Source organism: Impatiens glandulifera, chromosome 5 (assembly GCF_907164915.1).
Source record: "Impatiens glandulifera chromosome 5, dImpGla2.1, whole genome shotgun sequence".
Taxonomy (NCBI): domain Eukaryota; kingdom Viridiplantae; phylum Streptophyta; class Magnoliopsida; order Ericales; family Balsaminaceae; genus Impatiens; species Impatiens glandulifera.
This window is the reverse complement of record NC_061866.1, coordinates 53,862,430-53,883,070: the sequence shown is the minus strand read 5'-3', so window position 1 is coordinate 53,883,070 and position 20,641 is coordinate 53,862,430. Positions and strand designations below refer to the sequence as shown.

At 31.4% G+C, this 20,641-nt stretch overlaps 4 protein-coding genes and 1 non-coding gene across 5 annotated transcripts; 3 read left to right on the top strand and 2 right to left on the bottom strand.

Annotated features, from left to right (window-relative positions):
• The first annotated feature begins 1,655 nt into the window (after positions 1-1,655).
• LOC124938591 (indole-3-acetic acid-amido synthetase GH3.10) lies at positions 1,656-5,859 on the top strand. The gene is made up of 5 exons (XM_047479061.1): positions 1,656-1,808; positions 1,889-2,238; positions 2,315-2,416; positions 2,682-3,547; positions 4,996-5,859. The coding sequence occupies exons 2-5, from the start codon at positions 1,925-1,927 to the stop codon at positions 5,526-5,528; spliced, it is 1,815 nt and encodes a 604-aa protein (XP_047335017.1). The 5' UTR covers positions 1,656-1,808; positions 1,889-1,924; the 3' UTR covers positions 5,529-5,859.
• A 148-nt stretch (positions 5,860-6,007) lies between these two features.
• LOC124938078 (secretory carrier-associated membrane protein 1-like) lies at positions 6,008-8,482 on the top strand. The gene is made up of 12 exons (XM_047478449.1): positions 6,008-6,299; positions 6,777-6,881; positions 6,973-7,035; positions 7,137-7,170; positions 7,254-7,376; positions 7,457-7,519; positions 7,606-7,699; positions 7,793-7,838; positions 7,943-8,010; positions 8,089-8,137; positions 8,219-8,284; positions 8,377-8,482. Exons 1-12 carry the CDS (start codon positions 6,243-6,245, stop codon positions 8,461-8,463), a joined length of 855 nt encoding a protein of 284 aa, XP_047334405.1. The 5' UTR covers positions 6,008-6,242; the 3' UTR covers positions 8,464-8,482.
• A 54-nt stretch (positions 8,483-8,536) lies between these two features.
• LOC124938077 (pentatricopeptide repeat-containing protein At1g03540) lies at positions 8,537-10,760 on the bottom strand. Its single transcript, XM_047478448.1, has 2 exons — positions 10,609-10,760; positions 8,537-10,473 (listed from the first exon to the last, which is right to left on the bottom strand). Exon 2 carries the CDS (start codon positions 10,428-10,430, stop codon positions 8,571-8,573), a length of 1,860 nt encoding a protein of 619 aa, XP_047334404.1. The 5' UTR covers positions 10,431-10,473; positions 10,609-10,760; the 3' UTR covers positions 8,537-8,570.
• LOC124940849 lies at positions 10,601-10,763 on the top strand. The gene has a single exon (XR_007099576.1). It is a non-coding gene; the product is annotated as a U1 spliceosomal RNA (small nuclear RNA).
• A 1,360-nt stretch (positions 10,764-12,123) lies between these two features.
• On the bottom strand, positions 12,124-15,156 carry LOC124938811 (protein ULTRAPETALA 1-like). Its single transcript, XM_047479326.1, has 4 exons — positions 14,816-15,156; positions 14,436-14,697; positions 13,060-13,387; positions 12,124-12,613 (listed from the first exon to the last, which is right to left on the bottom strand). The coding sequence occupies exons 2-4, from the start codon at positions 14,677-14,679 to the stop codon at positions 12,442-12,444; spliced, it is 744 nt and encodes a 247-aa protein (XP_047335282.1). The 5' UTR covers positions 14,680-14,697; positions 14,816-15,156; the 3' UTR covers positions 12,124-12,441.
• Between the last annotated feature and the right edge of the window lie 5,485 nt (positions 15,157-20,641).

The following is a 20,641-nucleotide window of genomic DNA, read 5'->3' as shown; positions in this document are numbered from 1 at the left end:
TATTTTAAATTAGAATTTTATACACTCTTAAGTTCAATTTAACATATTTTTTTAGTGAGAATCGAACTTAAAATATTTGGTATAACACGTTTTCACTGTAACAGTAAGTTTTACAATTTCCTATTTCAAATTTTAAAAATAATCAAACATAATATATATATATATATATATAACATTTAAACTCCAGTGATATAAATATATCCATCATTTTGAAATGATAGGGAGCCATATTATTCATTATCTAAAGGTAGTGGATTGAGTGTTAATCATAACTATATTTTTTTTTATATAGAAAATGTTTTGAGATTTTTATTTAGGGATAGTTGTTTTTCTTATAATTGTTTTTTATATAACTTGTATTAAATTGTTTGGATTTATTAATTGCTTGAATGGTTATATTCATTCATAATATATATTATTATTATTATTGTCTTTGCAGTGGTGGCCACAACTTGGTACTTGCATTAGATATTTTTTTTTTATCAAGTTTCAATTGAAACCGTTTGGCAAAACTTTATAGTAAATGCTTTCTCATGGCTAAGGTCCCATAACGTGTAGCCCAGCTGCATGTCCCCACAAATTAATTACTTTGATAGCTACAAGTATATATAAATTATCTTCATTTCTCATTTTAGTTGTATTTATATTTATTTTTATGTATTCATATTGGGAAAGAACCATAGAAGTATCTTATTAACTTTTTTAAGTTAAAATATAAAAATAAATTAGAAAGTTTAGGAGTCGGATTGCTATCTACGTGATGGATATATATATGTATATGCCTTAAAAGGTTCTTGTGATCAAGTAAATATAAAAATGTGAAAACAAAGTTAAAGATAAAAAAGTTGCAAACAAAAACTAAAATACATATTTATTGAAGTGGCCGACCTAAAAAACTATAGGCGATTAATTACCGTACCCTAGTGAACATAATTAAAATGAAAAACATGATTATATATACAATTTACTCTTTTTTTCTTTTCTTTTTTTCTTTTCTTTTTTAATATGGAGTTTACATACTGTAAACTATAAAATTATGACTCTAAATTAAGACATTAATTCTTAATCTCCAACCTATATATATGTGTACTCTTTAAAGGAAAAAAAACAATTAAAATAAATACATATTTTCGAAGTGGGCGACCTCAAAAACTATAGGAGATTAATAAATAAATAATTAACTTAAAATAAATAAGTGTTTACAAACAAAGTACATACCATACCATTAATTATTAATGATGGGAGTTAAAGGACGGAGGGAGGGAGGGAGGGAGAGGGTGGTCCTAAAGTTGAGGAGCAATTGGATCCCGTGGTTATCGAAAAGACCGTACAGAGAGAGCAGAGTCATATGTATGTATCGATCCATCTGTGAAATTGTTGGATTTTTGTTCTCTATCCTCCTCCTCCTCCTCTTTTCTTTCGAATATCTCTTTCTATATATATATGGATAGGGGAAAATAAAAAGTAAAAAACCAATTGCAGACTTGTAGTGGTGGAAGAGCACACACGCCAGAAGGGTTGGGGTTACTGCAAGTCTGCAACTGCTATATATATATATCGACAATCATGATAATAATAATAACTTATAGAGGGAGAGAGAGAGAAAAGCTAGAGAGTATAGGGTTAGGTGTTGGTAACACTTGGGGGGACTGGAGAGTATAGGGTTAGGTGTTGGTGACACTTGGGGGGACTGTTGAATCGATTGGGCCAGTAATCAATCAATCAATCAATCTAGATATTACTAGCAACAATATTATTATTATTGATTCCGATCATAGAGAGAATTCCGATCAACCATATGAATGCAGGTAAAACTTGTTAATTTTCTGTAGTAATGGTGGGGTTTGGATTTTTGTTAATTAATTAATTATTATTATATGGCAGGCAGGCAGGGCAGAGCTAGGTAGGTAGGTATATAGTGAATATGGAGATGGAGATAATAAGGTGGTTTGAGGAGGAGGTGGCGGAAGAGGCGGGGCGGACGCAGACGGAGACTCTCCGGCGGATTCTAGAGGAGAACTGTGGGGTGGAGTACCTCAGGAAATATATGGGAGATGATATTATTTCCTTGTCCTCTTCCTCCTCCTCAATGGAAGAAGCAGTATTGTTGGAGGAAATGTATAGGAAACTTGTTCCTCTTTCCTCCCATTCTGACTTCGACCCTTTCATTCACAGGATTGCAGATGGGGATACTTCTCCTTTGCTCACTCTAAACCCCATCACAGCTCTTTCTTTAAGGTAATTAATTAACTAATTCCTTCCTTACTTACATTTATATATCATTTCATTTATTATTTATTATTATTATTATTAGTTCCGGAACTACTGACGGAAGGCAGAAACTTGTCCCTTTTACTCGCCATACCACCCTCACCACTTTTCAAATTTTTAGCCTCGCTGCAGCTTATAGATCAAGGTTCTCTTTCTCTTTCTCTCTCTTCTCTCCTCTTTCATCACATATATATTAATACCTGCTATCATCTAGTACAAAAGATATTTCTTTTCAGCCTCTCTCTTTATAAAATATATATATATATATATATATATATATATATTAAGTTCAATTATTATTGTCAAATCTTCCACACCCCCAACTTTTTATATATTCTTTTTTTCAATTCTTAATTTAATAATATATTAAATTAATTAGCACTTTTATTATGTGGATATTTGATCAATAGGGTTTATCCTATAAGGGAAGGGAAAAAAGCATTACAATTTATCTACAGCAGCAAACAATACAAGACTAAAGGTGGGCTAACAGTAGGAACAGCTACTACCCATATCTATGCAAGTGACGAATTCAAGACCCAATCTTGTAAGTCATGCAGCCCGCAAGAGGTCATCTCAAGTGGAGACTACCGTCAATCTACATATTGCCATCTCCTCCTCGGCTTATTCTTCTCCGACGACATAGACTACGTTAGCTCCACCTTTGCCTACAGCATTGTGCAAGCCCTAGCATCATTCGAAGACTTCTATACAGAAATATGCCACGACATTAGGTTCGGAACCCTAAGTCCCAGAATCACGCTTCCTCACGTCCGAAAGGCTGTCCTTGAGATCATCCACCCTAACCCTAACCCTAGCCTTGCAACACGAATCGAGGAGATTTGTAATGAGTTAGATCAGGAGGAAGTGAACTGGGCCGGCTTGATCCCGAGGCTATGGCCTAATGCCAAATATGTTTGCTCCATAATGACGGGTTCCATGCAACCATATACCAAGAAGTTGGGACACTATGGCGGAGGACTCCCCTTGGTAAGTGCAGACTACGGATCCACAGAGAGTTGGATTGGGGTTAATGTAGATCCTTCTTTCCCACCGGAGAAGGTCACTTTTGCAGTTATGCCCTCCTTCTCCTACTTTGAGTTCATTCCGCTCCACAAAGACAAATGCTTAATATTATTGGATCATTATTCGTCCACAACTCCTCCTCCTCCTCCTAATTATCATCATAATTATGACCTCATAGAGGACGATCCCGTGCCTCTATCTCAAGTTCAAGTTGGACAACAATACGAGCTTGTGCTCACTACCTTTACAGGTACGTACGACGTCTATACGCAGATCGATATTCTTATTTATAACTTTATGACCTAAACAATATATGCATGGGTTGTTAATTAAATTAAGATAATAATTTTTTTATTTTTGAAAAATATCAACTTTTATTTAAAATAAAACAAGATATATACTTTCAAACATTACAAAAGAAAAAAGAAAAAACAAAACAATAGATAAGAAAACAATATAAGAATGTTAAATGACAATAAAATTGTATAATGAAGTCTATTCAAAATGTGGGATCATGCTAGTTAATATTGTATTTTAGAAGATAAATTATCTTAAAGATAGCAATGGTGCTTTTAAACGAGGTGCTAGCTCTTAGGAAACATGACAAGTATTATATATTCTTGCATGCATAATTCTACTTGCTTTCTTGGCATGCATAAATTAGAGAGGTGAGTTAATTTGTTTCAATCAAAAATTGATTGATTGATTGATTGAGAGTGAATCATGTTCTATCCTTATTATTGACTTTTACAAGAAATTACTGTACTGAAATTCACTATTTATTTTGTTTGTGGAGTATAATTAGAAGCCGAACCAAAGACATCCTAAGGAAACTTAACCACATAGGATTACTAGATTTGTTCTAATATATATATATAGAGGGTGCAGTTCAACTATGAACTAGATGAAGATGTGCATGACATATTCACACACATACTAACTTTATATATATGTAATTAAGACATTAATGAAGGAGGAGCCTGGGGGTATTAATTCATCCTAAATTATAATTATTGCCATAACTCAATTAAAACTATACCTAATAAATTAATAAAAAAAAAATATATTTGTTATTTTCTATACATCTAATTACTTACAATATTATGGTGGTATGTTCTTAGAATTAGATAACTTATTCCATGACTAAATTTTTTTATTTGAGTTTAGCTAGAGATGGCCCTTTCAATCCAAATAAAATTTGAAATCTTTATTTATTTTTAGGTAAAAACTTTATTGGTGATATTTTTTCCTTTAAAATATCTCACTAAGGTTTATTACTTTGTGGGAAATCAATAAGACAACAACTCATAAGTCCCTACTCCATTATTATTTTGTTGTTTCCGTGAAATATAACTGAAGATAATACATAAATAATAATCGAAAAGAGGTGGTCCAAATAATAATAGTGGTCCAAATTCCAAAATCCACAGGGAGATAGGGTGGGCTGTGGGATTGGGACAATCGTTTTAGTTGGGCCCATTTAAAAATCAATCTTACTTTTATTCTTTCTTTCATGTATTTGGATGGGATTCTGTGATTTGAATTAGCAATTTTTATTTTGAGAAAATTTGAGTGAGAGAAAACGTTGAAAAAATCAAATAATTTTTTTCTTTTTTCTTTATTTAGTTGAATTGATATGAATATTAAAATATAAAAATAAAAGTTGATTTGTTTTTTTTTGTGTGTGTGTGTGTGCAGGGCTTTATAGGTATAGACTTGGAGATATTGTAGAAGTGAGTGGATTTCACAAAGGAACCCCGAAATTAAGCTTCATATGCAGAAGGAATCTAATCCTAACAGTGAACATAGACAAGAACACCGAGAAAGACCTCCAGCTTGTCGTGGAGAGAGCCTCTAGGCTGCTGAGCCGAGCGGAGCTGGTGGACTTCACGTCCCATGCTGAGGTGGCAAACCAGCCGGGCCATTATGTGGTATACTGGGAGATTAAGGGGGAGGTGGAAGATAGGGTCCTTGAGGAGTGTTGCACCGAAATGGACTCTTCTTTTGTGGACCACGGCTATGTGGTCTCTAGGAGGTGCGGTTCCATAGGACCGTTGGAGCTAAGGGTGGTGGAAGAAGGGACCTTCAAGAAGATACTCGATTACTTCATTGAGAAAGGGGGGGCTTTGAGCCAGTTTAAGACTCCTAGATGCACCTCTAATTGTGTTTTGTTGACCATTCTCAATGCTGCAACAATTAAGACCTTCTTTAGCACCCATCTTTCCTTATAATTAAAACCCTTCATCCATCCATGCGCTGGTTCGGAAGTGTTGATCAAGCTTGGATCGATATTGTTTTCGATTTTGGGCGTTAATGAGAACTTGGAGAAGAATCCCTGAAGGTGAACGAGAATGAAAATTTCTCTATGAGTGGAAGATCACATACAAAGAAATTACGAGTTTTAAAAAAGTTAAAACAAGATAAAAACTTTAATTTATTACATTTCTTTATTGTAATTCATTCGACTGGTAAGTTTGGAGGTTTACTTTCCCTTGTTTTCATTTTTGAACTATATTTCTATCATTTTAAATTGTAAGAATATCGAATAAACCTTAATTATCAGTTTTTTTGTTTTTGAGTTTTTTAATAAAATGACAAGTCATTTAAAATAAATAAAAAAAAAAAAAACTTAATCCACTATAACTTATTATCTAATTAATTAATTACTCTGCATATACATAAAAAAAAATTATAAATAAATTTTAAAAAAGATGCAACAACTCAACTGAATTATCCAATTATGGGAAATGGAACAGAAAAAGGCGCCTACTTCGCCAAGGAATGTGCCAACATATGGCCCTGCAACTCTCTCTTTAGTTCCCCATCAATTTTTCACCCGCAAAACCAGGGAATTATATGTTTCCTTCATCAGATTTCATTGTCCAGTTCCATTTTTCGCTATCTTCCCACATACATTTATTCATCTCTAGCTACTTCTATTTCGCATGGCTCCTAGTTTTGGCAACAACCCTTTCAATGACGATGAAGTGAACCCATTTTCCGTAAGTTCAATTTTTCTATCTCATCTCGTGCGCGCAGTACGTGTAGTAGTGTTAGTGTGATTTGATCTCTTGTGGGTGAAAATGTACTTGTCTCATTCTCTTCCTTCGGAGGCCTAATAATTAATTAGTACTGGATTAACATTTCAATGTCGCCATATTAATTGATAAATCAGTACCTATACCACTTTATACATAGTTTAAGTTTTGCACTTAGAAATGATGGTAATAAGAATACAGTATCATTAAATTTTATCTAGAGAATTAATTATAGGTTGAGAAAGAAGAAGAATAAGTCATATACAAACTTGAGGTAAATGTGGGATACTGGTATCTGGTTCTAAGAATATAATAATGGGATCTCAAATATCCCAGCATCAAGAAGAGGACATATGATCATTTTATTATTAAGGATTTAATAGTGTTCTCTGTGCAATCTCATCCATGTAGAAAACCGTCTACTTTCATTCTTGATCTCAGAATCCTTCGAGTGTTCCTCCTGTTGTCGCCACAAAGCTTTCGCCCCTCCCTCCTGAACGAGTGGACTATGATCGTGGAGCCACGGTTGACATCCCTCTCGACAGTGTAAAGATTTATAAAATTTGGGTTCCCATTTTCTTGATAAAATATAGTCTTTTGTGTTGTAATAAGCTTATAAATTTTCACCAAAATCAAGGATTTCAAGAAGAAGGAGAAGGAACTCCAAGCTAAGGAAGCTGAATTGAATAGGAGAGAACAGGTACGTACTTAAGCATTATATATGCTTCTATGAGTAGTGGTTTAAATCAAATTGGAATTTCAGAATTTGGTAATTAATAATATGTTATGAATGTTAAACAGGAACTTAAGAAGAGGGAGGACACCATTGCACGAGGTAGCTAATAATTAGTTGATGTGATAATTTTAAAACTTGGAATGATTTGCATTGCAGAATATTCTTAATTGGATGATTTGCAGCTGGAATTGTTCTGGAGGAGAAAAACTGGCCCCCTTTTTTTCCAATAATTCATCATGATATTTCCAAAGAGATTCCAATCCATTTGCAAAAGCTGCAGTACATTGCATTCACAACATTGCTTGGTGTGTTGATTTGCATTTTCAGTTATTTATTTTTGTTATTTAGTTTCGAAATATGAATGAATTTTTATGGGAGGAGACAGGTTTGGTTGTGTGCCTCTCTTGGAACATTGTTGCAGTTACCCTAGCCTGGATTGGAGGAGCAGGTTTAGTTGGTTTTATGTCTTAAAAACTATTCTACTCTACTCATGTCTGCCTTGTCCATCACTTTTGTTGTTGCTGTCTGTGTCAGGCCCCACAATCTGGTTTCTTGCTATAATTTACTTCATTTCTGGCGTTCCAGGAGCGTTTGTATTATGGTATCGCCCTCTATATCGTGCTATGAGGTGGGTTTTTCTTATGTTTTCTCCTTTATAAAAACTGAATGTGTTTTCAAATGAAACCAATATTTCATAGTTTTGAGATGTAAATCATTACAGGACTGACAGTGTTCTAAATTTTGGCTGGTTTTTCTTGTCTTACATGGTAAGGAAGGGGCTGATCATCCTATTTGTAATCAATTTTATTTTTATTTTTATTCTTGTTAAATGATCATTAATAAACAATGTTTTTATTCACTTTATTTGCAGCTACATATTGCATTTTGTGTCTTTGCTGCTGTAGCTCCTCCTATAATTTTCAAGGGGAAATCTCTCACGTATGTCATTAATGTTTTTTTTCTTTTCTTAGAACTATTTTAGGTTTTAGTGATATTCATGTTTTTGCCTTTTAACAGTGGAATATTGCCTGCTGTGGATGTTTTATCAGATAACCTCTTAATTGGGGTATGACCAGTTAGTTATTTACAGTTTCACAAAGCTTGTTGCATTTCATGCAATTTTTTACATTTTTTTTTGCTGTTGCAGATATTTTACCTAATTGGATTTGCATTTTTCACCCTTGAATCACTTCTCAGCATCTGGGTCATTCAGGTTAAATCATTTAACTTCATATTTTAGACCCAAAACAAACTTCTTTTTTTCTGAGTGAAACTAATTTTGTTTTTGTATTGATTGAAATGCAGCAAGTTTACATGTACTTCCGTGGAAGTGGCAAGGAGGCGGCGATGAAGCGCGATGTTGCAGGAAGGGCGATGATGGCCGTCTTTTGATGTACTCGAAGAGATGAAATAATAATTGTAATTAAAAAAAAAAAAAAAGAATGAGCTTAACCCCAATTAGAGATGATCATCATTAATTTTAAATTCTTCTCTTGAAATCAGCATTTATAAATATAAGAGGCTAGCAGTTGGTTCTTACCTAATTCAATCCAGCTCTTTCCTGGAGTTTTTTGCACACCTCTGTCTTGCATTAACCGCCAGATATTAAGAGCATCACTCCATCGTCCAACCGCTCTATACATTTTAGCAAGAAGAACATAACTTAAATGATAGTCCGGTTTCAATTCCATCATTTTCTTAGCAATTCGCTCAGCAACTGTCGAATCTGTACTGGTTGTGCAAGCACCAAGAAGGGCGGCCCAAAGTGAATTATCGTTTACAAATTCTCCATTCAGAATTAGAATCTCAGCTTCTTCTATCAGCCCAGCTCGGCCTAAGAGATCAACCATGCAACTGTAGTGTTCAATTCCAGGTTTAATCTCGCTCATCAATTTGAAGTACTCGCGTCCCTGCTGAACCAAACCTGTATGGCTACATGCAAACAGAACCCCCACGAAACTTATATAATCAGGCTTTATTTTAGCGTTAATCATCTCATTGAACATGTTAAGAGCTTCTGTTCCTCTTCCGTTCTGTGCAAACCCGCATATCATTGAGTTCCAAGATATCAAATTTCTTTCAGACATCTCTTTGAATATCCTATATGCAAAATCTACACAGCCACACTTAGCGTACAGATCAACCAAAGCTGATTCCACAATAACGTTTCTCCATCCTCCCTTCTTCAAATATTGACAGTGAATCTCTTTTCCCTGCCTTACAGCTGTCAGACCTGCACATGCGCGAATTACAGTCCCAAAGCTGTAGAGATCTACAACCTCCATTTCCCTGAATATTTCAAGAACTGTATCGTATGCACCGTTTTGACTGTATCCTCCCAGCAATGCACACCAAGAAACCGAATTCTTCTTCACCATTCTATCGAAAACCAGTTGAGAGTTTTGCATTAATCCGCATTTTGCATAAGCATCCACTAGACTGCTCTCGACAACCACGTTTCCAGAGAACCCACTTGTAATTATTCTTGTATGCACTTGTTTAGTTTGTCTGACTCTAACCAGATTTCCGCAAGCAGTCAAGACAGACCCAAATGTAAACACATCGGCAGACAATCCATAATCTTTCTGCATGGTGAAGAAAAAACACAAAGCTTCATGAAACATATCGTTCCTCGTGTATGCGGAAATAATCGACGTCCATGTAATTGAATCTGGTTCATACAATTCGTCAAACACCTGGCGTGCATCATTCAATTGGTAGTTCTTCGCATACATATCTACAAGAGCGCTGGAGATGACATTATTTGTATCGAAACCTCTTGTAAAAACGATTCCGTGAAAGCAACGGCCAAGTTTTAGCTCACCCAGCTTTGTACACGCCTTGATCAGAGCAGATATCGTGAAACCATTTGGCTCGACACCGAAATCCAACATATCCAAGAAGAGGCGGATCCCATTTATCGAGTCTCCAGTACGAATGTAACCAGAAATCATGGAAGACCAAGATACGACGTCCTTGAAGAACAAACCATCAAACACTTTCCGAGTTTCCAAAAAATTAGAGCACAATTTGAAGTAAAGGGCAAGCAAGTTGTTTCCTACGAACCTGTCGGTCTCCAGACCAGATTTAATAAGATGGGAATGAAATTGAATACCATGGATAAATGACTCAAGTTTGGTGCTCGTATGCAATAGAGAGGCATAAACTATTGGTTTATGGGAGAGTTCAGTTGACGAAGTAGAGTTCAAGAGTGCCAGAGCACATGAGAGGGAGAGGGATCTGCAAGAGTCAATGATCTTGGACTCAATAGTTGATGAATGGTCCGCGATGCTGCAGATAGGAGACGACGATAGGGAGGTGGAGCAATAGGTTCTTCTGCAGAGGATCTTCTTCATCATCACTTCATGTTAGCGAAACAACTTGGCCTTGTTCAGCAAGCAGCTGTAATAACCGTAAGAACGAATAGATTAGAGAAAGGGAAGGAGGAGTTTGTACCACATCGGAAATAAGAGGTATAAGTGAGACAGAGAAGTGTGTATAATAGAAAGGGGTCGGGCTACCGTTTTACATACTTACCTGGACGGGGTCAATGGGCGATCAATAAGGCCCATGGCCTAGGTTGGCGGCTTCCATTGCACTTAGGAGGTGCGCCCGCCTAAGGTCAGCCCATAGTGGTTGAGCCTACGTCATAATTTGTGCCAGCTGGAGGCCTGCGTACGCGCGGCCTCCTCCCAATTATATTTCTAATTTTTTTATTATTATTATTGTCTTTTTGAAAGTTTATTAAATTATTTAAAATAACTTAACTTGTCTTTTAATAATTAATTTATATTTTTTCAAAGGCCTGTATTAAATTGGGATTTTTACTTAAAAATGTAATACAATTTAACTGAATGTAAAGAGAGAAAAAAAAGAATATGATAATTTTGTAATGATCATTTGATACGGTGATTATGTCATAATTTGATTGTGCACTGAATTAGGATTTAAGTTTAGTTGTGACAATAACACAAAGAATTCTAATGTATATCCATCATAAATTGAGGATGAGGATATATAGTTTCTAAATCCCCCTCAAAGTTTAAAACTTTATTTAAAAAAGTTTTTTTTCTTTTTTAAAAATGTGTGAATGCTTGGTGGATAAAAGGATGTGTGGAACTAGTTGTGAATATACATTCTGCACTTACGGTTATTTGGAATCAAGAACGTGTCGAGACAGTAGAGAGTTCAATTAAAAGAAAAACAAAAGGGGATTTGGCACAATAACTGAGTTCTTTAAAGTACAAGGAACAACACCAAAACGAAAAAGAGTCAAAACCTGAAATCTATACTTGGACTCACTCCTCTATCCGAGTTTAAATGGATTAAAATTCAATTTGTGATACAACATTGATCTGACAACAAGGGTTTAAACTGCTTCAGCACAAGCTCAACAAAAATCATAACTACCACACAATCACCAATTACTCTAGTTCATGAAGCAGTTTTCTTAGCTCATAAATATTATTTCATTATAATAAGTTCATTTCCTTCAAATTTGAAGTATTACACGATCCAACTATTGACTAAAATGATGATAATTAAGAATATCATTCCTTTAATTTTGCAAGTTTGATGATAATTAGGAATATCATTTTTTTAATTTTGCAAGTTTGCTTAGGCTCAACTAAACAGTCTTAAAATGATTTTGCACATAATATTGCAAGCTAAGCTATAACAGATGGCATTAGAGAGCATATATATATATATATATATATATATATAATTGAATGGAATTTTGATTTGACAAAAAAAATCTATAGTAAAAATAATATATTCTCTTTTTCACTGAGGTGTACTGATCTTTTGGACTTTAGAGTAACAACACAGTGAAAATATATGAAGTAGGGTTTTAAAGAAAGCATGCATGCATCTACAAACAAAATCCTATTCAGTTAAGTCCTTGCTTCAACGAGACATGCAGCCCCCCTCGGTTTTCTACATCTCAAGTCCAGACAACAACTAAGGATTCAATTTCTTGCTAACTATAATAAATGCTAACATAGCAGAACAATAACACCAATAAAATTGCGAGATAAAATAAACCAAAAGCAGTCCAAGAGGTGTAATATTATATATAAATGTTCAAAGAAGAAGAAAAATATTAGTAAAGTCTGTCAGACCACCATTTTTCTTACAATAAAGTTGCATATCTCTTGAGAGATTTTAGCAAATCCAGCTCCTCTTTCTTAAATAGAATACCAATGGATGAAAATAGTTGCCAGAGAAATTCACAATTTTGAAAAAAGAAATATAATTCAGAACCTGAAATGGCGAAATCAAAAATATAAATGTAAAAATATCCAACCAGAATTAGAAGCAAGCCCCAATGCCAATACGCAAATGCTGCTGCTGCTGCTGCTCATCAAGCTACTTAGCATTCTTTGTGTAGTCAACACAAGTCTGGCAGTTGCAATCTGAATATCGACAGATCTCACATCCAAAACATACGCAGTTGGTGCAACCTTTACATGTTGGTGAACGCGAGCACCCCCTGTAGACCCTGCGGCTTGCTCGTTCCTCATCATCGTCACAGCTTAATCTGAAACCACCAACAGTATATTTATCAGTAGATGACTTTTAGGCAATTGTTGGTTTGCAGCCTCTAACTGCTGACTGCATAAGAGAAGCTCCAGACAAAATAACACTAAACAGTCATTGCAGGCAGAAGAAAGCTTCTTCTTTTATTTTATGCTTCTGTTCTCAGATCACACTCTTGACTTTGCAATAAACTAACATATACAGAACTCCAAAGACAATACAGTTTAAACTCAGCAAGACAAAATATACAATAATTTCCATAAAATCAGAGATTAATTCAGATGAATCTCTATAATTAATAGAGATACATGTCTATTTTCATTTATATATGATGATGAGATTCACAAGAGCGCTTCTACGTACTCTGCTAAATCAGTGAGAACTACTTATCAACTTATTGGAGGAATTTCTTCTTCAAACATGTGTATTTAATTGTCTTATACTTACTTGTCATATGGGATATCGGTGCACTTCCAGTTGACATTACCATGTGCATCATGGTAGACACGGCATTCCTCTAGGTTGCGTAGACGGAGTCTACGATCCTTGTTACACCTACTACAGCGAACAAACTCATCACGATGACAAACTGCTCTCACATTGTTAGGCCTGTTTGCTCCATTGATGCTCTTAGAAGATTGATTGTAGTATTTCAGTAATGCTGTCTTGAACAAAGGCACTTTTTCCCCATCAATTATCACCCATATGTTATTCTTCCATTTCTTAGCAGTCTCCCTCCCAGAATGCTTCTCGAATGCAGCAGGAGTCAGCTTGTCTAATCATCATTATCAAATATTCAATTAATGTTTCATTGAGAATGAAGATAATGTTGTAAGAGATTCGTTCTCATGTAAGTATGTAACTGATCAGACATCAAGAAATACAAACAGAAGAAACATATTTCAGAAAAAGGAACTCTGACCAAGCTTGAAATTGAGTGGCTGCATGAGGTGATTATGTTCATATATATGATTAACTTAGAGAAGAAAGCTGAAAGAGTAAGGTTTATCCTTTTTCGTGCTGGTATGGTCATATATAATAATAATTGTAAAGAAACACTATCAGGATAAAAGCATGAAATTTATAAGCTTTAAATGTAAGAGAATCCAATACCCTCGATCTTCTCTGCAGAAAAAAAAAACTCTTAAAGTAAAAAAGGGCAAGTAATTAAGGAAGATGATATTTTTGTAAATGCATGCACCTAACTAACCTGATGATCAAGATCAAAGTTCACCCATGAACAGAACTTCACCTTTAGAATCTAGGAGGACTTGATTCTATAGACCATGTATTACAAAACGTTAAACAAAATACAGCAAACTGGTTTCTTTCTTTCTTTCAACATTCTATACATACGAAAAGCATCAAAGAGAAATGTAAAGGTAGCTGCAGCTGCGCCGTTTTATAGTAGAAGAAATTAGGAAGATTATTTATGAGTCAGACAAATTATCATACACCTTGAGTGTAGTATAATATGGAATAATAATAATAATAATAATAATGTAAGAGAATCTTGAGAAGAAATTAGTGGTCATGTAAAACAAGCAGCAAGGAATCATATTTTGTCGTGAAAAGAAGCAGTTTAACACAAAGCGACATTCATCAACTTCACAGTATGAACGTGCATATCATCATGGGCAGTAACTAAGTAGTATGTATGTATTTCCATTCAGAGAGGATGAAGAGATTTATTAGTTTAGAGAGAGAGAGAGAGAGAGAGGGAAGAGAGAAGAAGAAAGAGACATGACATGAATGTAAAAATAAAGCAATGGTGTGGTGTGGTGCAATGCAAAGTCGTGCCCAGTAGAAAAAAAATGTTCTACCTTCCTGACAACCAGGGGTACAGTCGCAGCTGATTTCGAGATCACCGCAGGAGAAAACCCTAAGCCTACCAACTGCATCACCATATCTGTGGCTAGTACATCCACACGTCACCTCTACATGATCGCTTTCAATCTTGAACCCGCTAATGTCTCTCACTTCATCCTCGGTAAACATCATGGATGCAGTCCCACCATCATCACTTCTTCCTCCTCCTCTTCTCCCCACCACAGTAGTATTCTCCATTCTCTCTTTAAAAAAATCCTGTAAAAAATCCAAATACCCCCAAACACAATATAGTTCAGATTGAAATCGGAAGAACCAAAATCAATCAAATACACTAACTAACAAACAAACAGAAGTAGAGATAAAGAAGTAGAACCCAGAAAACAGAGAAGGAAGAAATCTCAGCAGACGGTGGTAGGCATAATAAGGGTAGAGATCTGGTGGGTGGAGAAAAAGCGTTGAAAAAGGAGAGGTCTTTTGTACTTATAATAGAGAGAAAGGGATGGAGGTGGGATGAGCTGGCCAAGAGGCGCAAACAAATGTCGCGGGGTGAGACGGGAAAAGGAGCGGAGAGAGAGAGAGAGAGAGAGAGGAGGAGAGTTTTGGTTTTAAAGATGGAGCCTTTTTTTTTAGTAGATAGATAGAAAGATAGATGGGAAGAAGATGTGGGGACTCTCTCTCCTCTCTCTTCTTTACCTCTCTAATCTCTCTCCCTCTCTGTTTGCATGACATAACATGAAAAAAGAGACTGCACATATATATATATTATAAAGTAATAATATCCAAAAGCTCCATTTATTTATTTTATTTTATTTGTTTTTATTATTTATTGGTTATGTGGAAAACTTCTCTAATGCGGTGGGGCAATGGCATGGCATCGAAAACTGCACTAACTACTGCAATGCCCAGGCCCTTTTTCAAATACACACCATTTTTCAAAAATAATTTAATCTATACATTAGAGAAGCTCTTAATGTGAAATATTAGTGTACCTTTAATTAATAACAAATCAAAGATTAAATCTATAGCTACTATATATATATATATATATATATATATATATATATATATATATATATATATATATATAATGTATGCCAGTAATTTAGCACCAACATATTAGCAATGATTAAATAGACATAGAATATATGAGAAAATCTAATATAAACAATTAGGCATGACCTTGTTACACTCCCTTAATGCAAAACATATATAGAATTGTTCTCAATTTAGGCTACAAATCTTATTTTTCAGGCTTAGATAATAACCAAATTAACCTCAAAATACTATAAGTTGCAAACAATCGGTTGATAAATATGCAAGGCAAATAGGAAAAAACATCATACATTATATATAAATATGGCAAATAAGGAAAATTATGAGAATTTTTAATGAGAGGTAAGCAAACCTTGTCAAAATCGAAGCCTGAGAAATAACAGCAAGACACAATACTTCTGTAAATATGTCAATAGGGATTTTGAGATATTATATTCTCTAACAGGCAAAACTCAAATAGTGAAATGTACAAATTTATTTATAACACAGTACAAATTAACAATTAGCTAGACAGGCATATATGTTATCCAAGTCAGACTAACACAACATCAATTCTTCATTAGTCAAATATATAAACATATAATCAATCAATGCAGAAGGTTATCAAACAATTTCAAAAGATAAATATGGTCATAGGACTGAAATAACAAAGAAACTCGTTCAACCTACATAAAGTTTGATGTGATGAGATAGATGATCACATATAAATAAGACATTCATAATCAAGATATTTAGATACTTACTTAAGTATAGTCGAATCAACAAAAAGGATACGAGTGATGAATGAAAATGATCAATCGAACAAATACCAAAGAATAAAATTCAAAAATCACGTACCTAATCAGAAAAATGATGAGATCGATCAATAACTTATTAAGATCCGTCAGAAAATAAACTAATTATTAACGCAATCGATTTGATATAATTCAGATCCGATTGAACAAATAAATAAACATAGTAGAAGATGAAGCCATCGGGATTGACGGATGAAATGGAGGCTAATGACACAAGAAACCGAAATTTTAGGTTTTTAAAGACATAAAATTTTAACCTAGATTTTTTTAAACAATGCTTACAAAATAAACACTTTAAAAAATATTTAGCTTCAAAATTCAACTATTTATTATATTGGCCTTATTTGGAAATTCCTAAAAGATGGAGGTTTGAACTAATTTTTATGTATTTATTTAAATATTAATTTAAATGAAATGATAGATTAAAATATAAACTATATAAACTATATTATATTTTAATAATTTTAATTGTAATCCATCTCTAGATGTTCCAAAATAGACCAAATGGTCATTCTCAAAATTTCTGAAATCTAATATAAAAGCTATAACAAAAAAAAATCCAATAGAGGTTATCTCATATCTGGTGATGGGTAGGATTTTAGAATATATATTTTTAATGAAGAAAAAACAAATAATTAAAAACTATTTGAAAAAACAAAATTTTGATATCATGCACAAAGTAATAACCACAATCCAGTAATTTGTTGATTCTCTTGTAAATAAATAAATATAATTAGTATATTATAACACCAACCATTTATACTAGAATTATTATTATTATTTTTTTAAATTAACATTTAAATTTTCTTAATTAAAATTAAGAAGTTACATAAAATATATGAACTAAATATATAGAAATTTCTTATCACATTATATATATTTATTTTAAATACTGTTTGTTTAATTTATTATTATCTTTATAATATATAACATTTTTAACAAAAATCTAATTACATAGAAATTTTTTTAAAAAATCTATAAATTATTTTTCATTTAATCTAAATAAATTAAAACCCTATTTTTTAACAACTTAAAGAACTTATACTCTTATTTTCTCTTAAAAGTAATTAGTCACTAATTATATATTTATATTTTAAAACAAAACTATTATTCCTATATATATATATATATTTATAATATAAAACTAATATGTTTTTACTTCCATTTCAACTTAAAATATTTTAACTAAGAATTAATTTTTAAGAATAACTCATGTCATTTAAATTACTTTAATGACTTCAAAACAAAATTACTCCTATACTAATGATATTTTGTAGTAAATTTGTGGTTACATTGATTTAATTAGTGCAATATATTTTCTTCAGGTTGATATATTTGTTTGAAATCATTCTAAAAACAACAACTCGATTTGAAATAAAACGTAATCCAACAACAAAAATTAAATTTTGTATTTTTACAAATTGATATTTCACCATTTTTTATTTATATGTTGATTTAGGAGTAAGATTTGGGTTAGAAAAAAAAAAACAGTCCACATAGACTATTTATGAACAAATTTTTAAGTTTAATATAATTTTGATGAAGACATGTTAACTCCAAGATAAATTAAATATGATAACTGAGGGAGCAAAATTGCAGATACAATTTTTAATGATAATATTGGAGATTTCAAAAAAAAATTGCTATTGCAAAATAGTGACAGAAAAACAAAGGAAAAAACAACTTTAATGTATTATCTTTTATTTTCCTTTATTTTATTTGTGAACAATTAATATGATTTACAAGCTAAACTTAAACACATTTTTCACTATATTTTTTTTTAATTTTTATTTTATATTTTAATTATATATACAAACAATTGTTAAGTAAGGGCAACAACATGATTAATAACATTTTCAATTTCAATCAAAGTTTTTACTAAAATATTAGATGTCTCCATTAATGGGGTTCGTACTAATTTATTAAAATAAAATTAATTAAACTTTATGATAATAAATCTATATAGTCCATATTAATAATTATTTTAGAGCCACACCACATTAAATGATATGGAGAAAATTTAGAAGAGATAATAATGACTTGAAAATAAATAAAAATTATCTCTTCTCTCTCCTTACTTTTTTTTCGTTAATGCCATTTCATTTTCTCTCTAATTTTCCAATGTATATCTATTTATTTTATTATTATAACTTTTTTTAAAGTCTCATATATATTATTAATAAATATTGTTATGTTTGAATTGAGAAAAGTTATTCTAAATCCTTGATAGGGGTGGAGAATAAAATAGTGAAAAGTTAAATATTTGCTTGAAAAAAAAACACAAATTGAGAATTATGATTCTCACATCACCATTAATTTTAAGATTTGTCTTAATTTAGATTTTATAGGATTTTTTTATTGTTTTTTTTTTATTCTTATTTGGTTGAATCTGTAACAATTCATGTTATAATTTTTTTTTTGATTTATTTACGTGTGATCCAAACAAAATTTAATTAAAAAAATACTAAAATTATGTATATTTACATATATTTATTTTTTCAAATGATACTAATAGTAAAAAATATATAAACAAAAACAAATATATATTTAATTTATTATTATATAATAATAAGTTCTATAGCTTTGTTTGATTGAGAATATAAGGCCGATCTTGTTCGGGTTATTTAATGATATATAAGAGAATGATAAATTATTAATTTGTATTATTCAAATAGATCTAAGTTATATATATTATAATTATTATTTTTATATATCTGAATTAAAATATTTATTAAATATAATAACTAAAAATATTAAATCATAATAATACAAAAAATATAAAACTAAATAAAATTAAACTATTAAAATTAATAAATATTAATAATAATAAATTATACATTCTTGCACCTACTATACTAAACACAAAATTATAAAAAATATATAATTTATCTTATTTTTTATATTTCAAATAAAACTACAACAACATATAATTAGTTATAAAGTTATATCAGATATGTAAGTAATTGAGTTATTAAATACAATAATTAAAAGTATTAAATAATAATGATGCAAATAATTTATATTAATAAATCAAAATAAAAGAATAGCAATAATAAAATTATTAAATATTATTAACAATAAAAAAAAATCAATCTCATAATAGATTTTAATACTATATATAGACAATATAATTTCTTATAATTAAAATCAAATAATAATAACCTATGTATTATAATATATTTTAATTAAAAGAATTCAATTAATTTTTGAATACTAAGAGTTTAAATCACAATTATAAACTCGTTTTCAATTAAAATTAAAAAATTTGAAATATAACGAAGTTCTAGTCCAATTTTTTTATTATTAAAATAGTCGCTTCACTATAGATATATATCGCTTGTGAAGCCTAGCTATTTGATTTTTTAAATTGTGATTCAGACAATTAGCATTTAAAAAAATGTTGCCATATATTTCAAAGTCGTTCGGGAATAGGGTTATTTAGATTAAAACAAATAAATATTTAATTCATATTATTTTAATCAATAAATAATTGGGTTAGGTCTGGATCCTATTGTATCGGATTGTTCTGGAGAACCTAAGGATAGGCACAATGAATTACTTTATATCTATAATAAAGCAGAAAAATGTGGGTTTGAATTATTATTATTTTATTAATTATCATAATATTAATTTAAATAAAATAATATTTTAAAATATAACTTTATTATATATATATATATATATATATATATATATATATATATATATATTAAAATTTAGTTAAAACTCAATTAAAAAAAAACAAACTCAAATGTCTACTATTCATGTTGTCATATTCTATATTTTCAAAAGAAAACAATTGTTATTATTTTTAAATTATAATTCTTATCTTAATTAAAAACGAGATTCTAAACTTTAGAGTTAATTTAAAATATTAATAAAATCCCACGATGGACTTTTGATCGGCCTTCTGAGAGGCCATTTCACATCCCCTGGGGCCCTAGCCCTTCACGTCCTTCCCAACCTACCTTTATTTAATTATTACTACCCACTTTATTTTATTCAAGCAGAATTAAATTTTATTTAGCTTTTTTATACACGATGTGAAATAATATTATTATATATATATATTTTTTAAATTGATTTTTTTTTTAAGAAAGCTAATACAAATGAATGATTGCGCAAACAAGTCAAGTATATATATATATATATATATATATATATATATATATGTTACCTTAAGTTTTATATAAGATTTGAAAATACTATTTTTTTAAAACATTTGACAATTCTGTAACTGACTATATCAATCTACATATTGAGTTTTGCCTTTAAAATACAATTCAGAAAAATAAAATAAAAATAAACACTCCACTATATATTATATTGAGGAATTAAAAATAAAGGTACGA